General features: G+C 36.8%; 1 protein-coding gene across 3 annotated transcripts in view; it reads left to right on the forward strand.

Annotated features, from left to right (window-relative positions):
* LOC145984127 (histone-lysine N-methyltransferase NSD3-like) overlaps window positions 1–24,534 on the forward strand; it is a 338,807-nt gene that overhangs the window by 107,479 nt on the left and 206,794 nt on the right. For all 3 annotated transcript variants that reach the window (XR_014441281.1, XM_083117563.1, XM_083117562.1), the window contains exon 4: window positions 8,495–8,598. Coding sequence is in view for 2 of the 3 variants with exons in the window: in XM_083117563.1 (XP_082973689.1) it covers window positions 8,495–8,598 (104 nt within the window). In the remaining variant the exon portion in view is untranslated. The remainder of the gene's footprint in view (window positions 1–8,494; window positions 8,599–24,534) is intronic.

Raw genomic sequence — 24,534 nt, forward strand, 5'->3', positions numbered from 1 at the left:
AGTAGAAATTTTAATCATAGTTTCTGCAAGAAAATCACATTCTTCAATACAATATGTACTATGAAAATGATATAATGCATATTTGCACAGATATTTTCTATAATTTGTCCCTTACTTGCTACAGTTCTAATTAGAACTGATCACAAAATTTTTATTTCAATGATATTCCAGGATATCATGTTTACAACATTCCGTACAAAGAATTATATAAAGGATAACTTACACCACATAACTGAATTCCAGTTTTGCCATGTACTTTTTCACACAAGTTTTTACCATACAACATGCCTTTTTCAGGGGTAAGACAAGAATGGTCAAATAATAAAACTTGGGAACGTAAGTACATTTAAAAGATTAAAGTTGATGGTGAAGAACAGCAGTGACAGGGCACTCTGCTAAGGCAATCTGCCATCTAATAACTTCAATGTTGACCTTTTAAACCAACGTGCCTTCCCATATTTTAAACTTTGGCTAATATCAATGAAGTCTTACATCTTTAGATAAGTGATAATTGAGTAATTTGTTAATCGAAGTGAGAGAGGCTGTGTGCACTGTACATGATTATTTTGCTGGTATTGTAGTTTACTTTATAAGGGTTTGAAGTTTCTTGGATAACTTTTTAGTGTAACAGTTCTGTACAAACACTTTTATTTTAAGCCAATTTTTATTGTTCAGTATTTCAGGATTTGCTTCAATCAACATCTCACATTCGAGTCTCCTTGGTGGCTTCTTTTTGCAAATATGGTTTTTGAAAAACTTCAAAACCACCTTCTTTTGTTCATCGGTCCAAGGTACAACCTCTCGCTTTGTGCCTTCTACATATCCTGGAGCTCTTTCCTTCCGTTTGACTGAAATCAAAGTTCCCTCAGATTTTTCATAAGTTTTTAGTGTCCTAACATTCTCATCCATTTCTGTGGCTACTTGTTCATGATTGTCTTCATTTTCATCTCCTGAACTAGCAATCTCATTCTCACTCAAGTTGGTTTCTTCCGATGCTAACAAATTTTCTTCAATGTTGACATCTATTTCATCTAGACTTTTACCTCTAAACTTAGAAGCTGCACCACTTTCCATCATCAGAAGTAACTTACTAATTTTGGCTGTTTGAAAGATATGATCAGGTAGTCTGTATTCACTCCGGTGAATGCCACCTGTATGTCCCATAAATGTAGACAACTGTTCAATGTCTTGTTCTGACATCGCTAGCAACTGGCTGATTGTTGCAAGGTGTTTCCTTAATCTTCGTGTAGTTATAGCATCAGGATTTTGGAGTCCTGCTCGTTTGGCATGATTGGTTAATTTGTATCCAGCAAACGGATTGGTTGATTTGGTATTGCAAAAGAGATAAGGATTATCTTCTCTAACGAATTTGCTCCTTAACTTGATCAGAAGGTCAATATGTTGCTGAACGTCCAAGCTGAACAAGACTGGCGTCGTTTTCCGTTTACCTTCTATCACAACTCGCTTAAACTTCTTAATCAATATCTTTTCGGTTTGTTTCACAGCATCTGAAAATTCTTCATACCCCTGACTGTTTCCAGTATTTTGATAAAGGTCAACTGTAAGCCTAGCAAGTTCCCCAGGTCTTTTTCGACATAGCAGCATGACTCTGCAATACACAGTTTCAAGCAAGTCTTTGTAAGCAGTCTCATCATCGTTGTTCATTTCCAAGTGGGAAAATGCAGTTCTCCCTTGATCTATTAGAAAGTCTCTAAATTTTTTCAGATCACTCGCCAAAGGAATTGTTGTAATTGTATTCATTTCTCTTGTGCGCAGGTTGTTTGCAGCCTGGTGCGACACTTCATATTTCCAGTTTGATTTTATGAGCAAAATCATTGTTCGAAGGTCAGCCTCTACTTCACTTCGCGTGTGTTGATCGAATTTGTTTTGTCGTTTGTAAATGTGAGAAATCGCTATCTCACAACATTCTTTTAAGGAAGTACTTATATTCATAGCATAAGTAGGGGCATTATATCTGTCTTCATCTCTGTCATATCCTGCTACAGATTTCACAGCTTCAACTATTAGATCAAAATGTTTTGGTTTTAGAGCCTGCAATAAGCTTTCTATTGTGGGATTTCTATTCTTGATTTCTATTAAAAGTTTACCCAGCTCTCTTATTTTCCTTGACGTTACATTTATTTGATGTCTTTGCCGGTGTATTTTGAGGAAACGTGCACCAAAAGAGCATATTAATGCATCCTTTTTAGCAGCAAGTGAAACACTGTCTGCCCGCATTCTTGGGAAAACACTTTCTTTCAGCTGTAGGTCAACATGTGTACCCTTAATGAGGTAATCTTGTGCATCCAGTTGTGCAGATGTCTTTTTTGCATTGTCAGGTTTCTGTAGGCAGTGTTTTCGATGTTTCCATAGCTGTTTTCGAGAATAAAACCCAAGACAGTAAGAACATGGTAATACATTACTTGGAGAATCATTCAGTACTGATTTCCTTACTGGTTTGATATTTCCTAGGTTGCAGTTAAAGGTAGTTGCCTTTTTTTCTTAAAACTGTGATTAGATGTTTCCGTTCTTTACTTTTTAATGGTTTTGACAAAATTCTTTGAACTTCAATTTCACATTTGTGATTTCTTGCAATGTGTCTGGCAAATTGTGTGACTAATGTTTCGCAAAAGACGCAAAAATCTCTCTCTCTCTTTCGGGTTTTCTTTTCTACAAAGTTATTATGCATTTCAATTGAACCTGAATTTTCATGAACTGGAGTGATAGAATTTTCATGGATGTTGTTGTCCTCACTGCCTGTCTGAGGTGATGGAAGTGAACATGGTGATACTTCGTCTTGTAGTCCATGAAGATTTTTGTCCAAAGTTGGGTTCTCTGAGTCTGTGCTACTCTGAGGCACGTAGTCTGGATCTTTTACACTATCATGAACAGTTGAACAAGATGAAGATTCAAAATCATCATCAGTTTGAGTTTTCAAACAACCTAAACTCTGTGGTTGAAAATTTGTGAAATGATCCCCTGCGACATTATTTATGCATGAATCTGCTGTGTTACACACATCACCCAAATCATATTGCTGCACTGTCATCATGTTATCACTCAAATTAAGTCCTTTCACACACATGAGGAAACTGCTTTGCATGGAATGGGAATCTGTGAATGGATCATGAAGCAAATATTGCTTGCATTCGTCACCACTGTACACTGTCGAGGAAGGTGAAGGTGGAACAACTTCTTCAATTTTCACTTTTGGATCACTGTGTAATAATAGTCCATAACCTCCAGCATCTTCTAAAACTTGGCATATTGTCTCTGAACATGTTACGTTACTATTTACACTCCATGACATGGGTTCGGAAACCGTATGAGGTTTATTTTCACAGGACCTTGTTTCACTGTTGCTCACATCCAGCATTTGGTAAACTAAAAATAAATACATGAGAAAAAAATAGTAAATACTATCTTAAATATCTTTAAGTGAACTACAGTGAATGACCATTACAGTTATCATAAAACTGTATTCATGAAATTTAAGCAGATTTATTAATAGGCACTATTTTGGGTGCATTCCGAAAGTCTTAACGAAACAAACACATCCAATGAAAATAACTGGGCTTGTGAATCTGTTGAAACCTGTTATTTTACAGACTTATGGGACACTCTAGGCAAAAGCGCAGGTGCAGCATTTTGTTTAGAAAAAGTTTCCACATGGCGTCTAGCGGAAGGAATATCCTTATTGCAAAAATAAACTCTACTGTGGGCACTGTTACTCACTTTACTCACATTCTAAGAACTGTTATAGTCATACTCATTTTGTGCATGTTGCTTCATATCGCTATCTGTTAAAATTATAATACATTTTCCGAACTAGTGCAATTTGAATCCAACAGCACGTACGTTGTCTGGAAGCAGCAACTATTCTCACCGAACAAACGAGCCTCCTGATCCATGCGTTTGGTGAATCTCATTCTTGCATGAAACACACGGAATGAGACTTTTGGAACAGCATAATGAAACTCGCGGAAACACTTATGTGACAGCCAGTTACCATAACTCATTTAATGTGTTAAACTCGTGTGACTTTCGGAACAGACCCTTTGTTATTTTGTTTATGAATAAAAACATATAATTCATATCTCATGTTTTGTACATGTTTATATTCACTGTTTGTTTTTCAAAGGCAATCAGATTGCAATCACTTTGTCATATACATTAATTAACGATGTGAATGAACTATTCACATTTTGCTATGCATTGAGGAAAGAAATCTAAATTTCAGTTTGTGATGTACAAATTGCCATAAATAATAATAATTTTAAGTCCAGTGCATTTCAGGCAGGGCTGAAGCACAATAGCTTCCCTTAAATGAATAATTGGTGTGACATACATAATAGCTGATTTGGGGGGGAGTTCATCTGTGCTTAAAATATCTGATGGTAAAATCTTGTATTTTTTTAAACTCCAGAGAAACTGTACACATGCTTGAATACTTCTATTGCCATTATTATATGTATGTTTGAGAGCAAATGCATATAACCTACATCTCACAATGTTTGCAAGATGATGGTCGGGTGGAGCATTAACAACCAAGCAAAATGCATTACAAAAAGTATTGCTAATGCAAGAGAGAAACATTGCTCAGTGGTTCTCACAATTTAGAATATTAATATTGTCGAACATTAGAAATTCCTCAGAATTAATGAAATGGTACAAATAATTTAACTGATATTGTGTCAATTTATAATATAAAGTTTTGGAGTCAGAAATAGTTTTGTTGCAATATCCAGAACTGTGGACGTACAGTATTTCGAAACCACATATTCATTTTATTTTTTATTCAAATGTGTATGTTAATAAATATATTTTGACACTACTACGTAAGTACAGTGTTGGCAATAACTATTGAATTTGCATTATATTACGTACTGAGACATTGCACCATTATGAAGACCTAAAGACTCAATCCCATCCCTCCCTCCCTCCCAGTTGGCTTGTACAAGTGTAGTTAAAGTAGCAATCGAATAATACATAACAATTTGTTTGAGGTAGTACATATCATCTTATCTGGATTTTTTTTAAAGAGGACATTATAATATTTTTTCATAGCAACATTCGAATATTATTCACAAAATGTTGTTTTCGGCTCCTCACTCTCCTTTCCTCAAGGTTCTCATTTGAAAATAATAGTAATGGCAGCAGTAATGAAACTTCTGAGAGTGCCATGAAGATTTGTACTGGTGTTCTTTTTTTCAAAACACACAAATTACACATGAACTCACAATGAATTACAATTTCTAGGAACAACCATCTGATTTGTCTGCATTGATTACTTCATGAAATACCAAATGCAAGTATACAGAAAGAGAGCTGTTTTTTTAAAATAAATAAATAAATAAATGTTCATGTTTTGAACTACATCATAACGTTTTTTGTATGTACACACATTCAAGCGCCTGTTCACTAGGCAAGAATGCAATTCAACATCAACAGCATATTTTCATGAGTAGTTTGGGTTTCATATATACAAGAAAATGAATTAGTCTGATCACTTAAATTTTAGTCTGCCATACAGAAGTAATTTTGGACTGAACCTACAGTTTAACACAGAATCCAAATCTCAGGACCATTTCGCACATAGGAGCAGCTTAGTTTAAGTTTCAGCCTGACAGGCAATGTGCTAACAATTATAGCAATGTGATCCTCAAAAGTGCATATCATATAGTAGCATGTAATCAAAATATTATGCAAATCCAAAATTTTCAGACTTGGTAAAAATTAACTTCTTTAGCCTTCTTGGACCTGGATAGCAAAGTAATACAGAGTCCTTATTGCGATTTCACAAATGTCAGTTATTTAGCAAATAATCGTGAACTCTATATTTATGGGATGGCATTTTTTTTTCGATTCTGGCCCCCAAAGTTAAGCTTAAAGTAAGATTCTGCCCCTTTAAAATTAGGCCCCAAGTTACGTCCATGTAAACAATCGTATAAACAAAGCCTACAGAAACAAAGAAACTTACAATTTTGCAAAACGCAGCTTCTTTCCTCTTCTGACAGTCCTTTTGTGCTTTCATATTTTGGTTTCCATCCAGTTAGGGTGTCTTTTCCACCACCTCTACTCTTCCGAACCATTTGTAAGATCTTTTTCGCTCTTGACGCCTGGAAATAGTAATAAAGTTTTTAATGGTATGTTGTTAAAGGTGTGCATGCTTCTACTGTAACACGCTATTCAATAATTTATTAGGGATCCCTGGTTCGAATTCTGGCCTGGGCATGAGTGTTCTCTGTGAATGTCCCTTCATAAATGTCATCACTCCATCACTCATTCTCATCGTCGTGATTAGTCAAAAGTTTTGAAATGGTACAAAAACTCATTTACATTGATTGGAAATTTATTGTAACGGCATGGGAGAGATTCATATCGCAAATATAACATGTTACAAGATAATAAAAAATTGAATTAAAAACATTTATGACAAATTTAATGTAAATCATTGCCACTTCTATTTTTACAGTGCTTCGCCATCCTAATACTATGTATCTCAAACTCTGGTCTTAGAGATTACTTCGTACACAGATCATGAAATAAATTAATTTCATGAGCATTCAGGCTACTAATGGATGGCTCTTCTATTTCTTATTTTTTATGCAGAAATAAAGCTTTCCAGCCGCTGACAAAATAGGATAAGAAAAAGCAACCCTAAAAATATGAGAACAAAGGCTTATCAAACAATGAGTGACAGATTTGTAGGAACAGAACATGTACCTTGGCTTTCTGATGTATTTGTTCGTTTCCGGGTTTTTTATAAAAAAAAAACAAAAAAAAACGATGTTTGCAATCTGCGCATGAAATCATTGATTTGATTTAATTTTAAACGTGGAACATACAAAAGTCCGATCTCACTGCAGTAGATTTAAATTAAAATCTCCACAATCTTACGCTAATAATTTCGGCCTCCCCCTCCTCCCCACACACATACACACAAAGTAACACCGATTTTAGCTTGATAACCTCATATTTTGTCTGAATTGAGAATATTATAGTTACTTACGTACGTGCAATAGTATGCTATTTAAATAAAGTTACTGAAACTTCAACTTACCATAGTTTTATTTGAGTTTGTACTTCTTCGTTTTCCTTTTGCAGCTAGCGCATGTCGGAACGCTGCAAGCAAGACAAAGCATTCACATTAAATATCACTCCTGCTTCTTCGCGTTGGTGGACTGTGTGCTCGGTAGTCTGAAAGAAATGTATACGAACGCTCACGTGGTTTATCCAATGCTACCAACTTCGTTTTCGGTTGCCACTTTAATGAAACTATGAACAAAGTGTATAAAATCAACATATACAGCGAGCGACTGTCGTGCTCCAAGCGGAGGAACCGTGAACTAAAAAAATATACAATCCAGACATTCTGCTACCAATGTGGCAACATGGTCGAATTTTCGATGACAGTTTATTGTACTATTACTTCAAAATTTCACAATTTTGACATTCTACTATCATTGTGGCATCAATGACGTATTTCCAACGACAGTTCATTACACTCTCTCGAGTATCAGGAAAACGATAAGCAGGGTTGCCTTCATGGCAACCGTATACGGTCGTCCTAAACACCCGGTCGTCACTTTAAATGGAATTTTCAAATTGACGGTAGTCACATTGGTTGTCGGATAAATATATATATATATATATATATATGGGGTTAAAAATTGGTTTATAGATTTGAAAACCTGCCCCCCACTCCAAAATAAGTTCTGACATCCCTGCCCTCTTTGTGTGGGATGTCCTAAGCTGCTTGTAGACCTGGATATTCCAAAACTTCTTTTATACTTTGCTCTTTGGCACAACCAAATACAATTATCCTATTTTGTCAGTAATCTTCATGGGTGAATATTATTTGCATCAATTTATTTTGTTTCAAAATAGTGAAGAAATTTATCAGGAAATCAAAATACCTGTTATGTAATCACAAAATACAGTTTTCACACAATATTGGTGCAAAATATTTGGGAATTTTGAATTTTGCATAACTTCCAGGCAAAATAGATTGCGAAAATCTTGCGTGGAAATGTTTGAAAATCATTGAGGATTCTCTTGTTACACAAATGAACAAACACAAAATATAATATTCTCTGAAGATGAGATCTTTGTCAGTTGTATCTGATCTAGCCTAGCTTATACTCAGGAACATCTGCTTGAATTACATCTCATGTTGCCACAAAACGCCATCTTTTCTGTCAGGAAGACCAAGTACGTCTGCAAGAAATACTACCTTGTGTGATCTTTAAATGATTTGATTAGCCTGTGGTTATGTAATGCATTACATGATATTGAAATATTCTATTTGCATTTAGATTAAACTGTAAAATATCTGGACAGTGAGATGGGTTTTATATGAAAATATATGTTTGTGTAAAGTAAATGATGTAATTTTATTTTGCAATTGAATTAGGAAACATAAGATTTTTACCATAAAATTAAGAAAAAATATACATCGGAGGTAATATTATGTTCTTTCTATTTGTAACAGAATGAAAAGAAGACCAGAAAGAGGATTTCAGGCTGCAGACCAAGATTACAAATGAGGTGGGAAAAAGCAGTTGAAGAAGCCGAAGGGACAGAAAACATGACAAGGTGAATATTAATTTATTTTAACATGTTGTGGCCTCCTCGATAGCGCAATAGTAGTGTTGTTTCCTTGTAATCAAGGGGACCTGGGTTCGATACCTGGTGGAGGCACATGGCACAGTGATTTGGATCCTACTTTAAACTGTAGGTCCAGTCCCGATTAGCCTTTCTGTGCATCAAGTGGACTTAAAACAACAATTCAATTCAATTCAAAAATTTTAACAGGTTGTAAGATGTGCTCACTCAAATGAAAACTTCCTTTGCTTGACAGTACACCATGAAAAGTTGCAGAAATGTATATCAATAGGACATACTGGAATCACAACCAGAATTGTCATCTGCTGTATTATCTTGTCCTTACAGAGTCCTTCCTTATGTCAAACATTGTGTGATGGGTGCAGATAACTTACACACTTAGACATCCATATGTGTAAAAAAGAAATCGTAACTCTTTTTTTCTGCCATGCATGCCTAAATCTGTAGCATTAGTGTCCAATTATTACATGTAAAGCTTCAGTCGTGTAATACTTCTCTGTTTTTTCATTCATTTTTGAAATTTTATGAAGTAATTTCCAAGTTCAGTATTAATGTTCGAAACTCATATTGCATCATGTCTATTTTGCACTATTTTCTATGTCCATATGTACATTTGCTGTTGTTTCTGAGACTTTTTATTATACTGCCATCACAGTTGGACAATTTGGTACTCAAGTATTCTTCATTTCTGTTGTAAAGTGGTGATGATGTGATCCTGTTCTACTACAAAAAAGCTATTTAAACAGGATAGACAGAAACACTAGCAGTAACTACTGTAATATGGCACAGGGTTCAAAATTTACACTGAATGATCACTGCATTAGGAACACATGTCCCGGAATATGTTGTGAACAATGAAGCGATACCACGTGGTATCCACATCATGAAGGGCTGGCAGAAAATTTGTTACCTCCCTTCTGAACACCTAAAGGCAACAGCAGTACATTGTGTGTAAATGTGCTGATGCAATTGAATTAGACTGTGGGTAGATAGTTCAGGCCTGAAAGTGTAGTGACAGTAACTCAGAAATAGCATCACTTGTTGGCTGTTACTGTATAGTGGTCGTCCCCTTTTGATGACCACTTTACATCAAAGAAAGTTCCGAAAGATCAGTTTTCCCCCTTACACTCACATGTCAGGTCCACGTGGAGTCCAATAAATCGTCCCCTGAAACCTTTTCCACCAATAGCTTTCGTCCAAGAAATGACAGCTCTCATCAAGTCCACTTAGAGTAAATTAGATGTTGCTAATTGAGTTTCTTTAGAGATTTCTGAACGTGAGGTTGTGGTTCTTTATCTATGCGAGGTTGGGTTATATGTTGTGCTATTTTTTTTGTACAATATATAGACCTTGGGAGTATAACATCACAGTGAATGAATGGATGTCTAATCACTGCAAGCAAAGTGGCAACATCGCTTTACAGAAGAACAGGTGGTGGCTTGAAACCTGATAGGGGTCCGGTAGGCTTCCTCTGGGGTTGTATCAAAGATGCCAAACTGGCAATATGTTCAAGAGTTCAGCTATACCAGAGTATCAAGTGTGTATGAAGAATAAAGGAAACATGACTTTAAACTGTAGGTCCAGTCCCGATTAGCCTTTCTGTGCACAAAGTGTACTTAAAGCAACAATTCAATTCAATGTCCCACAGACATATTTCCACATTAACAATCTCCAGTCACACAAAATTTCAAGTAGTTGTGATGAGTTTACCAAAAGTTACATTCAATTGTATTAGACTCACATAAAAACAACAATGAGTTTATGTCCAAATTAAGCGCACACCATGTTAAAATCATTTTGCCCAACTTTTGTCCAAAAGTAGATGCTTGAGGCTTTCTAGTAAGTATTTTTAATTTTTTCACCTCATGGAGTAAAATTTTAAGAATACATAACGGGCATTCCATTGTCACGGGTGGGACACGTTGGCTACATTTTTAATATTAAAATAACTGATAGTTAAGCAACATTATTCTTACATTTTCTGTGCAATGAAATATGAAACTTAACACTGTAGACGAAACATATATTCCCTTAAAAAAACATTCTTAGATTTGTAGCTATTATTGAACAATATTGTGTCATGGCTGGAAGAGACGAAAAACTGCCTCTTCACACCCCCCTCTCTCTCTCTCGCTCTCGCTTTCTTGCTCTCTCTCTCTCTTTCTTTTTTCATGGCTGCAGTAACCAAAGCCTTCCATCTGTCCCTATCCTGGGCAAGATCAATACAATCTTTTCCATCCCTACCAATTTCCTTTAGGTCCATCCCTCCATCTTCGTCTTGGCCTTCCTACAAGTCTCTTACCATCAGGTTTCCCAACAAGAATCCTGTAAACTCTTCTTTCCTCTCTCATTCGTGCCACATGGCCTGCCCACCTAAGTCTTCTTGATTTAATCATTCTAATAATATCTGGACATGAATACAAATTATGTATTTCTGAATTATGTAACCTTCTCCACTCACCTGTCTCCTCATCCCTTTTAGGTCCAAATATTATCCTAAGGATCTTATTTTCAAATACTCTCAATTTATGTTCCTCTTTCAATGTAAGGGACCAAGTTTCACATCCATATAATAATACAGGCAAAATTACTGTTTTGTATATTTTAACTTTTAGTTTCTTAGATATTAAATGAGAAGACAAAATTTTATGAAGAGAAAAGTAACATGCATTTCCTGAATTAAGCCTGCTTTTTATTTCCTCTTTAATATCATTTTCATTTGTTAGTATTACTCCTAAGTACTTGTATTTGGAGACTGTTTCAAACGAGTTGTTATCAATAATTAGATTTTGTGTGACTTTAAATTAAATGACTCTATTTTTTGAAGATTATTTCTAGTTTGTTGACACAAATTTGCATTGTCATCTATTATTATGTTTAATTTAATCTGTATCTAAAGAGATATTGCTCTAGAATCCTAGAATAAGAATGAATCAGACGTTTATACTTTTACACAGAATATAGATACTTCAAACATAAATTGAGACAATACTGATTGGCCAAAAAACTGTGCTAAAGGTGCTCTTAAGGACATTTGTTTCGCTATATATTTTACAACATAATTATAATGTTATGATCTGAACTACTACTGTCGACTTATATAACCTAATGTGCTATTAGGTTCTGTAATATATTATTTTAATATGTTATTATTAGAGTGGCGGATGCCAGTGGTATCCATATTGGAAAGTATCATTTGGAATTTATCTGCTGATACCAGCGGATACTTTCCACAAAAATGTGATGTGGCACTTTGTGAAGTCTAATTATCTTGGTAATTAATGCAAATTTCAAACTTTCGTTTTATTTTGCACAAAATTTGCACAAAAAACTGTATTCCATGATTACATAACATCCATTTTAATATTGTGATGTAGTTCTTGAATATTCTCAAGCAAATTTCTTGGTAAATTGATGCAAATGATTAACTAACTAACTAACTCCCTAGCCTTCTTAAACCCGAAGGTTCATGGCTGCAGCAACACAGGCCTTCCATCTTTTCCTATCTTGAGCAAGTTCTATATACTCTTTTCCATCCCTACCGATTTCCTTTAGGTAAATCTCAACATTGTCCCTCTGTCTTCGTCTTGGCCTTCCTACAGGTCTCTTACCATCAGGTTTCCCAACAAGAATCCTGTAAACTCCTCTTTCCTCTCCCATTCGTGCCACATGGCCTGCCCACCTAAGTCTTCTTGATTTAATTATTCTAATAATATCTGCACATGAATACAAATTATGTAGTTCTAAATTATGTAACCTTCTCCACTCACCTGTCTCCTCATCCCTTTTAGGTCCAAAGATTTTCCTAAGGATCTTATTTTCAAATACTCTCAATTTATGTTCCTCTTTCAATGTAAGGGACCAAGTTTCACATCCATATAATACTACAGGCAAAATTACTGTTTTGTATATTTTAACTTTTAGTTTCTTAGATATTAACGAGAAGACAAAAGTTTATGAAGAGAGAAGTAACATGCATTTCCTGAATTAAGCCTACTTTTTATTTCCTCTTTAATATATTTTTCATTTTTTAATATTACTCCTAAGTATTTGAATTTTGAAACTGGTTCAAACGAGTTGTTATCAATAATTAGATTTTGATTATTACCTAACACTTGGTTTCGGCCTGTAAGCATATATTTAGTTTTCTCTTTGTGAACTTCCAAACCTATCTCTTTAGCAGTTTTGAAAAATATTTTAGCATTATTCTTAATTGTATTCACATCATCCCCCAGTAAGTCTACATCATCTGCATATGCTAACAACTGAGTCACACCATTTAATTTTAGCCCTTCTTTAGTTTCTTTTACCTTCCTAACAGCATATTCTAAGGCAAAATTAAAGAGTAAATGATTAGAGGAGAATATTTACGCACCAATATTGATCAATATTTTGAACAAATTTTCATTATTGCAATTTTCAAGTATCGGTATCAGTATCGGTGGAAATCTGTAAAGTATCAGCGTCGGTATTCGTATTGGCTCAGCCCTAGTTATTATACATTTTTCATTTTAAATATTTGAATATATACAGTGTAAATTGTATTCAGAACTCAATATTTTGTCAATAACAGCTGGAAGTTTTGATGTGAATGTTAAGAATTTTCACATTAATGTTCCACTGTTTCTTGATCACTAAATGCATGATATACCAAGCAAGAACTATAGTGGAATCAATTCTATATACAACAATATGATCGTATCAATTCCCTATGTCTTTGCACCTACAGTGTGTATATATCTTACCTCCACATTATGTAAGAGGTTTAGTATCAAGTAGATTCTCTCAAAACTATTACATTTTTATTAAAAATAAAATTTGTGCCGAAATGTCTAATTAATTTCATTTTAGGCGTACACTAGTTGGCACTGATCTGTGGAAAAAAATCTGCCTTTGATGAGAAGTGAACCCAATACCATTGGCATGTTAGCAAGTTATCATATTGACTTGACTACAACATCACATTTACAGAGTATATTATTTGCCCACTTGGGCTCCTGTAGAAAATAGTTTGTTATTCAACAAAAAGAACTTAAATTTAAGTGTTAAAGATTTATATTTGCTTAAGGGAAGTGTGGAATCGTGCATCTCTTTCTGTCTGAGATATAATTCACACAGGCAGTTCCATGCTTGCTCGGCAATAAACCATTAGCTCCAGGCTCGTGGAAGTGTGGTCTTCTCTGCCTCAGTGGTTTAATGTTACCCTTAGTTCAATCACATGGTTCCACAAACGAAACACCCATGCAGTGGAGTGACAAGGAATTTTGTAAGCAAGAGATGTGGCTGTATAAAGAGGGGGAGAGGGTCTGATGACATTCTTTCAATTTTTAAGGAATGTTTGTATGTTAAGTACTAATGAGTGCAGTGATACAAAGTTGATAGATATCCTCTAAAGCTTCTTCACTCACTGCATGTGTGCAATGCCTAAAACTGCATATTTTTTCAAGGTATGAAGCAACATAAATCATTTTTCATTTTAATAGAAACTGAAAGAATATAAATTTCAAACTTCAAGAGACATCACTTTATAAAATGCAACATTAACATGTACGTCTGTGTATGGATTAGAGGTAAGATTAATAGCATAGCAATGCTACATTAGTAAAATCCACGATGCAAATAATATAGTGACATCAATTCCATGCAAAATACTAGATTTATATAATTCACTTAGCATTACTTTTATTTATGTCTTCAACTTCATTAAGGTAGTTTTGTATTGATGAGTTTCAAAAATATTTGCAATTTGTATTAAAAAATAAAAAAAGATTTATCATCAAACATGCAAGAAACATTTCACAGACTTACATTAGTTTGCATTCTATTGTTTATAAATAATTGCTGTTGGGGAGATTCGAACTGGGGACCTGTCATGTGGTGGGCAACAGTCATAGTGACTAGACCACACCAGCCTTCTTGATTAACTGCTTATACGTATGCTCCTATCCATTTGTGTGTTGAAACCATGTTGCACTATTTCATCTGCTATTCATAGAAAGTATTTAAAACAATATATTACAATTAAATTTGTTTTTTGGAAACTATGAAACATTGTTTTCTTCTTAACTATACATGTTGAAAAGGAGGGAAACTAGAATTTGGTCATAGACAGAATAGTTCATGTCTTGTGTGATTCAACATCTACCTACAGTAGACTACGAACGGAACATTCACAGTTCTATGGCTGGCTCAGGTCTCTGTCTGAAACCACAATTCAGACACTCAATGCATGATATATGCAGTATGACATCATCCTTGGTTCATTTGCAGTGGCATGCCCAGGAATATGTGTTGTTATGTTATGGCTTCTATTTTTTTAAATGGGGAACTAATATTTTACCTTACAATAGGGCCATAGAGGATTAAAATTTTCACCAATATTTCTATGTCCACCCTATTGCCTCCTGTAGGAAGTAATTTAGTAGTGGAGAAGCTATATGGAAAAAACACATCCTAAGTGGCAACGATGAGTAATTAGATTTATCAAAAGAATAGTTTTCATATTTTTCCCCTTTTAAATGTTGACAATACACTAATTCTACTAAATAAAAATGTCAATTCTGCAAGAGATTTGAACCTGCAATCTTCAGACAACTGCACCAACCCATTACTACTTTCCCACTTTATCAGTCGAATGGACTAAGTTGAAATCTTGTCTTAAGAGTCTTGTCTTGTCTTGCAAGCTTGGTTAACGTACTTGCTGTTTCTCATTTTTACAAGCTGGAATAGACTTGAGGTCTGAAACTCAGAACTAGATATCTGTGTTAATTTATTCTCTCCCATCTACTCTAATGTGTCATGTCTCATGTATTGTAAATGTGGAGTGTCATTGTTACATGTCACAAGTTATTTCTCATACGATTGTTAGTTCCACATTTGGCACAGTCACCGAGCATTTTCTTTCTGTACATATTGTACATAAGTCTTCAAAAATTTTACTTTATTACAACAAATAAGTCATGAAACAAGGAGTCAGCTTTCCTTGAATGGTCATTCATTTTATTTTACTCTCTCTCTCTCTTCCCTCATTTCTCTACACATTCATATATATGGCTCTTATTGAACAACAAAGTTCATTCAAGGATAATCTATTACAGGATGGAAGGCTTGCCGTTTCTTCCACTAACTTCAGCGAATACTTTTTTTAGACCACAGACTACTATATCCCAGTACAAGCAGAACCATCTGATGGGGGAAGACAATTCACTCGAATAGATTAGGACTAAATTAGTACCCATATCGATATTTAGGTTCGATACTCGAAATGCGAATATACTTTCTATTGGAAATGTAATAAAAAAAAAGGGCAATAATTTTGAAAATGTTGTGTTGGATGAAAGTATCCCAATTTCTTACGTAATTAATTACTAATGGCCTACATATGGCATTGTATCATTTTCTGGTTTTCGTCAGATGCAAGCAAGAAGCATTATAGTAATTCTTACTTTAAACATACCTTTATTGCATTAATAGTTTTTCTGAATTCCTAATTTAAAACGAGTTTAACGATTCCAATCCTTGTGATATGCAATGAGATAAACAAAAAAAATTAGATGGGATTATATTCCCCTTGCACTGTGAATCCAGAATGCAGTCAGTAATTTAATTTACCATAGAAGAAATATTGAACTGTGGAGTTACAATGAAAATTCAAGTGCAACGAGAGAGGAAGAACAATGTCAAATTGTAAGAATTTATAAGGTTGACTGCAACAATAAACATGTTATGAATTTAATTTGCCATAACATACCCTTGACTTGCACATCTCTCAGTAAAAATTTGCTTTTTATTTGAAAATTCTGTAAACTTGTCTAGAATTTCATTACATGAAAGGAAATGGCTATTCACTTGTACAGGGCACAGGACTCATTTGCAGGCTACAAGAAACATTTAATTTCTCACTCTACACTAAAATTTAAAGCTAATATTGGACACAATACTCAAAAGTCAATAATTCACGAAAAAATTTTGTACAGAGATATGTCTACGTAGAACACGAATACCCAGTTCCTAATTTTTTTCTATATCATGCGTATCATAAAGTGTACACATAATATATCACATGATTTAATAACAAAACAAAGCAATCACAACTTCTCTCTCACATCATGAAATTCTTTTGTCCTTCTTGGGTTACAACAAGTTGGACAATAACCTTCTTTGGGAGAAATGAAATGCATCACAATATCCAATGATGTCATAATAATAAAAGTGTAATACATGTTTAGTTTGTTTACATTACATCATCTTGTTTTTAAACTTAACTGAGCGACGGGGAAGGGGGGGGGGCAATGACAGTGTACTTTCTTCTTACTGCAATTAGAAAGAATCGTATTGAAAATTGAATTCGGACAGATGATTTTTGGTGAAATCCATTGGTAGATAAGGTTTAGCATTAAGTGACCATAGTGCGCGGACAAGAAGTGTTTGTAAGGGGAGGGGGCTGCTCCACATGCCCCCACCCCTAATCGCCGCCACTGTCAATACATTAAACAAATATGATACGGTAATATACGGTTCTGAACCGGTCACTTTGCCTTAGAGTCGACTGCAGAATTTTTTCGTAGATACCTGGTACTAACATGTAAAATTTCTTCATTTCCTCTACATACAGAGGACATTTGGGTGTACGTAGAAAAGGGTAACCTATTACACCCTTACGACAATTGAAAAAATTGTAATGAAATCCTGTGAAGGCGTTGCATCCGCTTTATATGAAACCAACTAATCTTTTAAAAAGAGCAAGAAGTTGCATGCTAAGTGTGTTTCATCACAAGCCTCTCCATGCGTGACCAGATTGCACGTTGTTTTGTCGCAACCTTTGCAAGGAGACTCGACTTAAATATTCTGACCAGTGTGCGACCGCTGTGTCAAAACCTTCCTTGAGATGGTTTGCGACAAGAATGACTCGTCTTATCGTGTCTCCATTGATTGATTTACTTGGTCTAATTTACTCGCTTTTCTGTCACTTTTAGCTAACCATGAAGATGAGGATGAGTGAGATGATGAAATTGTTGAAGGAACCTTCACAAAGAACAGCCACACCTAGGCCGGGATTCGATCCTTAGATCCTTGACGTCGTAGCACACTGTGATAACCATTCCGCCACGGAAGTTGGCGTCGTCGTATCTTACGGCTGGCCTTTCTCTTCCCTTTCTCTACCCCCAACACTTTCTTTCAAAGCACTCCTTTACTTTGATTGATCTTCATCACCATTAAAACTTATCTTAAACTTTATAATGACACCGGAAACAGTTTCCCCCCCTAAAGATCTTTTTGAGTATCCTTGCTTCATTCTTGCGTAGGGATGTGACGACCTCATCGCCCAGTGACTGGTTCACTGCAGTTAGTCAACCAACGGAGGGAAATGGTCAACATTTTGCTGTGTTGGGATTTAGAGAGCTGTCCTGTCATGGCTCTATGAGAGCTGTCCTGTCATGGCTCTATGAGCGTCCCACAATTGGCAGAAGTGGGGTATGGTTGGTGGACTACAAGAGGAGTTTACAGGATTCTTGTTGGGAAACCTGATGGTAAGAGACTTGTAGGAAGGCCAAGACGAAGATGGAGGGATGGACCTAAAGGAAATTGGTAGGGATGGAAAAGATTGTATTGATCTTGCCCAGGATAGGGACAGATTGAAGGCCTGTGTTGCTGCAGCCATGAACCTTCAGGTTTAAGATGGCTAGAGAGTTTGTTTGTTAGTTAGTTTTTGTTTTTAAACTTCCAAGTTCTTGAATGTGCACGACCGACATAACACAGTACCTGTCCTCCTATGTGGTCGTGCAGTCTAAGGTGCAAGCTTTGGACTCCGACTGCGGGACGACATGGGTTCAAGTCTGCCTGGATTAAGTGTCTGGGTTTTTGGCCTGTGTATAGGATATGGCAACCCAACATCGTGGGGAAATTGGTGAGCTACGAGTGAGTAGTGTAATCCACTCTTGAAAATCTATAACGGCTGTGGGTTCGACGTGCTGACCCCACATCACCCAATTACCGATTGAAGAACTCCACACCTTTAGGTAGGATAGTGTGAGGGAGACTGGCAGTTGGGAGATAGGCCAAGCCCCTTCAAGGGCTTGCGCCGCCGCATATTATTAATATTAACTCAGTTCTACCATCTACTACACAAAATGTAATACAAATATAATAATTTTAAGTTTTATATGATCATTTCTGTGAGTTAAACTTTGGTCATGGGCATATTGCTAACCTTGTCAGGACAGATCCTATTAATTGTCCATCATTTTGGGGTTGTTAGTTTTTGACCTAATGGTTTGATGGCACTTGCAACTTCCGTATCCTCATAGTGATTTCCACGTTCGCCATGGCTTATGGGAGTCTCTTATCCTCTTATATATTATCCTTGGGTCATTCACTTATGAATATTTTTTTTTATTAGTAAAGTAAATATAATATTCAATTCTTAAAGCAATGCAAACCAAAAGTATTTTATTTCATAGCTATGAAGTGTATTTTTCATTTCTCTTCAATAAGATCACAAATCAATTTTTCATGAACATTGAAGCAGCGTAACACCAATAAAACACCTGGCAGAACTTTCCCAAGTTCAGGAGTATGTTGATCTCGTCTTGGATGTAAGAATTAAGTCTCATAGCTCATGAACACAAACATATATTATAATAACTGATATTATACACAAAGACACAGGTTGTACGACGACGAAGTACCACCACTTGTGGTCACGCTGCTTTCGCTCACACACACACACGAAGACACTCCGAGTTCAGTCAGTCCTATTGCGTCATGCATGTGACACGTACTTTACGTGGCAGACCTCACTGCCATCTAGCGAGGAACTCTAACATCATTTTATAATTTTAATTATATTACAGTACTGAACATCCCCCACCTTGAAATATACATTTCAACATATTTTTAACCTTTAACATAATAATTTAGGATTGAAATTACAATGTAGACTAACGTAAAGACTAACTTAAAACATAACTTCTGATATTGAATGTTTGACATTTACATATAGATTTCTCAAGCTTACTTCTCTACTTCAAATGGTAGCAATGATAATTTCACGATTTTTCTCTTACACAGGCCATTTACAGTCGTCACTGTTGCTGATCGCACTCTTCCATCTTGTTCGGCATAAACCTCGACCACTCTCCCCAGTTTCCATTCTTGTGGAGGGATGTTATCTTCTCGTACAATGACCATGTCACCGTATCCAAAGTCTCGATGTTTCGAGAACTATTTGGGACGCTGCTGAAGTCTGGACAGATATTCCTTTGACCACCTCTGCCAAAAATGTTGCGTAAGTTTCTGCATTAGCTGCCATCTTGACAGTCGATTAAGAGGAGTCTTGTTGAAGTCCCTTTCTGGTGCTGCCACTAAAGAATCTCCAATGAGGAAATGACCTGGAGTTTAGGCTTGCAAGTCATGTGGATCCTCCGACATTGGGGATATTGGTCGCGAGTTGAGGCACACCTCAATCTGCATGAGAACAGTGTACATTTCTTTGAATGTGAGAATTGTGTTTCCAACTACTCTCCTCAAATGGTGCTTTACAGACTTCACACCTGCTTCCCAAAGTCCACCCATATGAGGAGCTCCTGGTGGATTAAAATGCCACTCGATCCCACTGCAAGCAATGAAATGCGATGTGGTTTCATCACGTTCTGCTCGTTTTGTCACTTTACATAGCTCCTTTAGCTCCCTACTTGCTCCAAAAAAGTTGGTACCACAGTTGCTATACATACCACAAGGTTTACCACGACATGAGATGAATCTCTTGAGGACCGCTAGGAAAGCCGCTCTAGATGCATTGGACACCAGCTCTAAGTGGATAACCTTGGTGCTGAAACAAACAAATAAAGCTATGTACCCCTTGTATTTTCAAGCACTTCTTCCAATCATACAATTTAACTGAATCAGACCAGCATAGTCTATACCAGTGTAAAAACAGTGGACTAACAGTTACTCTTGGCAGAGGCAAATTACTCATTATCTGTTGTGATGTCACGGAAGCATATCTGTGGCAGATGACACACCTTCGCAGCATTTGACGAACCTTGTCTCAGCCATTTATTATCCAAAATGTTTGTCACAGTGTTGACAGGACAAGCTGCGGACCTGTATGTAAGTTAATGATATGCCTGTGTGTGATTTACAGCTCTGTTAATTTGTGTGATTTACAGCTCTGTTAATTTGTGTGATTTACAGCTCTGTTAATTTGTGTGATTTTGGTAGCACAATTGGATGACATTATGTGGAAGGTTACTATGCTCCAATCTTCCTCCTACTGTAATAATGCCCATTTCATCAACAAACAGATTCAAGTATTGTAATTTGCTCTTTGAAGGCAAGACCGCTCCTTTCTTGAGGGCTTGAATTTCACACGAAAATTCTTCTTGTTGGGCTAGTTTTACTAATGCAAGCAATGCTAACCACAGCTCTGATGCGCTCAATGGACCACGAAGCTTCTCCTCCCTATGCTTGGCGTTGAATGCAAAGCACCTACACCATGCTGCAACCCGCTGCAATTTACTCAGCGACGAGTAATTCTCAAATAATGTATTTTCTGCTCTCCTCACCATAGTTGCAATGACTGTCTCTGCTCTGAAGTCACTTCATCGGTATCACATGGGTAAGACTGTTCCACTGGCAACACTGAATTTCTTAAGAATGGGGGCCAGTCCACCATAATGGATGATTAAGTAAAGCCGAAGTTGAGATTCCATGGCTCGCACAGTCTGATGGATTTTCCTTGCTAGCAACGTACGCCCACTGTATTTCTCCTTCTTCCTGTATCTTCACCGCATGGTTTCACATGAAAGTTTTCGATCTGCTAGGACAAGAGCTAATCCAAGACAAAACAATTTTCGAGTCGGAATAAGCTGTGATGGTTTTCAAGTTGACAGACAATGCTTTCCACACTAAAGAAAGGAGGCGAAGTAACAGCACAGCTGCACAGAGTTCCAACCTGGGAAGGGTTATAGTTTAAAGGGGGGGGGGGACTTTGTTTTTGATGCAATCATCTTCACTTGCACCTGCCCATTAGCACATACACATCTCACGTAGACCACTTCTGCATAAGCCGCTTCTGACGCATCGCAGAATCCAACCAAATGAATCTCCACGGTGTCTCTAGGAATAATGCATCGCTCCACTCGGATATCTTTCAATTGTGGCATATCCTGCCAGTATGCAACCCACTCTACAGCCAAATTGCTTGGAAGCTTGTTGTTCCATTCAAGATCCAAACTTCCAAAGCATTTGCATAAACAATTTTGCCTTCACAGTCACAGGAGAGACAAAACCTAAAGGATCGAACAGCTTTGATATCTCAGAAAGAACCAGTCTTTTAGTTATAATCGCTTGTTTGTTCAGATTCACCAAATCAAAACACAAGTAATCCATAGAAGGGTTCCACTGTATGCCTAAAGTTTTCTTTGCATTTTCTTCATTGAATTGGAACTGCAGATTTGTTTCCAACAAGTCTCAGGGGATAACGTCCTGCACTCTTGGATCGTTTGACCACCACTTACGAAGCTCGAAGCCACCCTTGCTTAGTAACTGTGTCAATTAATGATGCAACTTGATTGCTTCTTCAGTAGAACTGGCTCCTGTTAGAAAGTCATCCATGTACACATGATTAAGTAAGCTCCTTTTGGGGAAAGGATAATTCTCTCCTTCGTCATTCACTAACTGTCGAATCACTCTTGTGGCGAGAAAACCTGCAGGCTTAGTACCATATGTAAGAGTATTTAAACGGAATTCCTTGATTGGTTGTTCAGGGGTCTCTCTCCACAAAATCAACTGAAAATCTCTATCTTCATACGCGACCTCTACTTGTCTATACATCATCCGAACATCAGAAATTAAAGCAACTGGGTGGCAATGGAATCGAATCAAAATAGGAAATAAGTCTGGTTGTTGCTTTTCACCATTCATAAGTACATCCTTCAGGGAAAGTCCACTACTTGTCTTGCAAGACGCATGAAAAACTATTCTCAGCTTAGTCGAAGTGCTGCTTTCATTTCATTACACAATGATGTGGAATGTAATAAGATGTGGGGGTACCTTGGGGGCCTCATCCTCCGCCACTGGTGTCACGTGTTGCAAGGTGAGATATTCTCGCATAATGCTTGGTATTATTGTTGTTCTGTAATCTTTGCTCGTGAGATAACAAACACTTCCTTGCACTCTCTTTAGAGTACCCTAATTCTTCCCAATTGCTCTGAAATGGCAAATTTATGACGTAACGTCCATCTGTTTTGGGACGATGTGTCGTTTCAAAATGCTCTTTGCATAAGTGCTCTTCTTCTGTTATATGCTCTCTCTGCAGCAATTCTTCAATCTCAAAGAATTTTCTTAATGACTAGTTTACATTATTTTCTTCAACTGACACGTGAAGAGAGGTGAATGAATGTTTTGAAGTTTGTTGCTTTACTCCTCTGCAAATAACCCAATCTAAGCGAGTTTGAATGGCAACTGGTTCTCCTTCCTTGCCTTCTCATTTTCCTCTCATTAGCAGCGACTCATATATATCACACCTGAAAAGGAAGTCAGTGTTTCCCCTTGTATGAAATGTGGGGTCAGCAAGGTCAATTCCTCCTAGGTGACTCCAGCTTCGTGACTCCAGCTCCCAGTGTTTTGAATAGTCACATGTGGCAGCGGTGATGTAATCTTTTTCACCACCAAAGCAGAGGTTGTGTAGAAGTGTTTACCTTCTCGGGACACAATCGTGATATCAACAGATGAATGTGACTTCCCAATGTTAACAGAAGAAATGCCTGTTACTGACACAAACACGCTCTTTCTTTTCAGCCCTAACATTTGCACTGCAGTTCTACTAATAAATGAAACCTCACTACAGCTATCCAATAATGCACGGAAAGGCTGACGCTGGTTATCTTTATTCTTTATGTTTGCAATTGCTGTCGGAAGTAACACTTCAGTGCTCGATTTCCCGTGATCGGCCTCTAAATGTGACATAACAATCTAATGCGAAGTTGCCAAACTTCCTTGCGGGGAGGGGTCACTTCACGATGAAGGGATGTATGGTGTTTCTTATTGCAAGTACCGCACAACCTAGTGCTGCATTTACTCACCTTATGAAAAGAACTAAGGCAATTATAGCACAAGCTACTACTTTTCACAAATGCTTCTCTCTCAGGCTCTGATAGGCTATTATATTGATTGCACTTATACACCGGGTGGAACTCCTGGTGACATTTAGGGCAATACACTGACACTTGAAAATAACTCTCATTTCTTTTGGCACTGGAATCACTAAAGGTGTTTCACTGAGTATCCTTGTTGTTTGGGGGGTCTGGAAGATACTGACAAAGCTCTCTCTCTTGTATCGAGGAAGGCTCGTAGCTGCTCAAATGTCAGAAGTTGATTGGCTGACACACTAAGCTCTCACTGCTGTCGTGACACACTGTTAAGCTTCTCCATGGCATGGAAAAGCAAAATGGCATCCCAATGTTGAACTGAAACTTCTAGAACTGAGTACATGAACACACTCAGTTGTTACGTCCGCGAGTTAACGTAAGGCAACAGCTGATTCTGTCTGGATGCAAGGTTGCGACACGAGTCGCTTGTTCATGTCATTCACAAGAACATGCCTTTGCTGATATCTATTGTTCAAAATTTCCCACGCTTCTTTGTAATTTGTGTCTGTAATCGTAATAGATTGCAGCAACAATGCAGGTTCACCAGGTATACTAGACTTCAAATATTGAAGTTTCTGTGCAGGGGACAAAGGGTTATTATTATGTACAGATGCAATGAACAAATCACGAAACGACAGCCACTGATGTAAGTTTCCCGTGAACACAGGCAAGTTCAATTTGGGCAGTCTTACATCTCTACCGGCTTTAACCAACAATGCACTGGCAGCTATTGCCACACCCTGCTGCTTTTGAG

This window comes from Lepisma saccharinum, chromosome 2 (genome assembly GCF_977018435.1).
Source record: "Lepisma saccharinum chromosome 2, izLepSacc3.1, whole genome shotgun sequence".
Classification (NCBI taxonomy): domain Eukaryota; kingdom Metazoa; phylum Arthropoda; class Insecta; order Zygentoma; family Lepismatidae; genus Lepisma; species Lepisma saccharinum.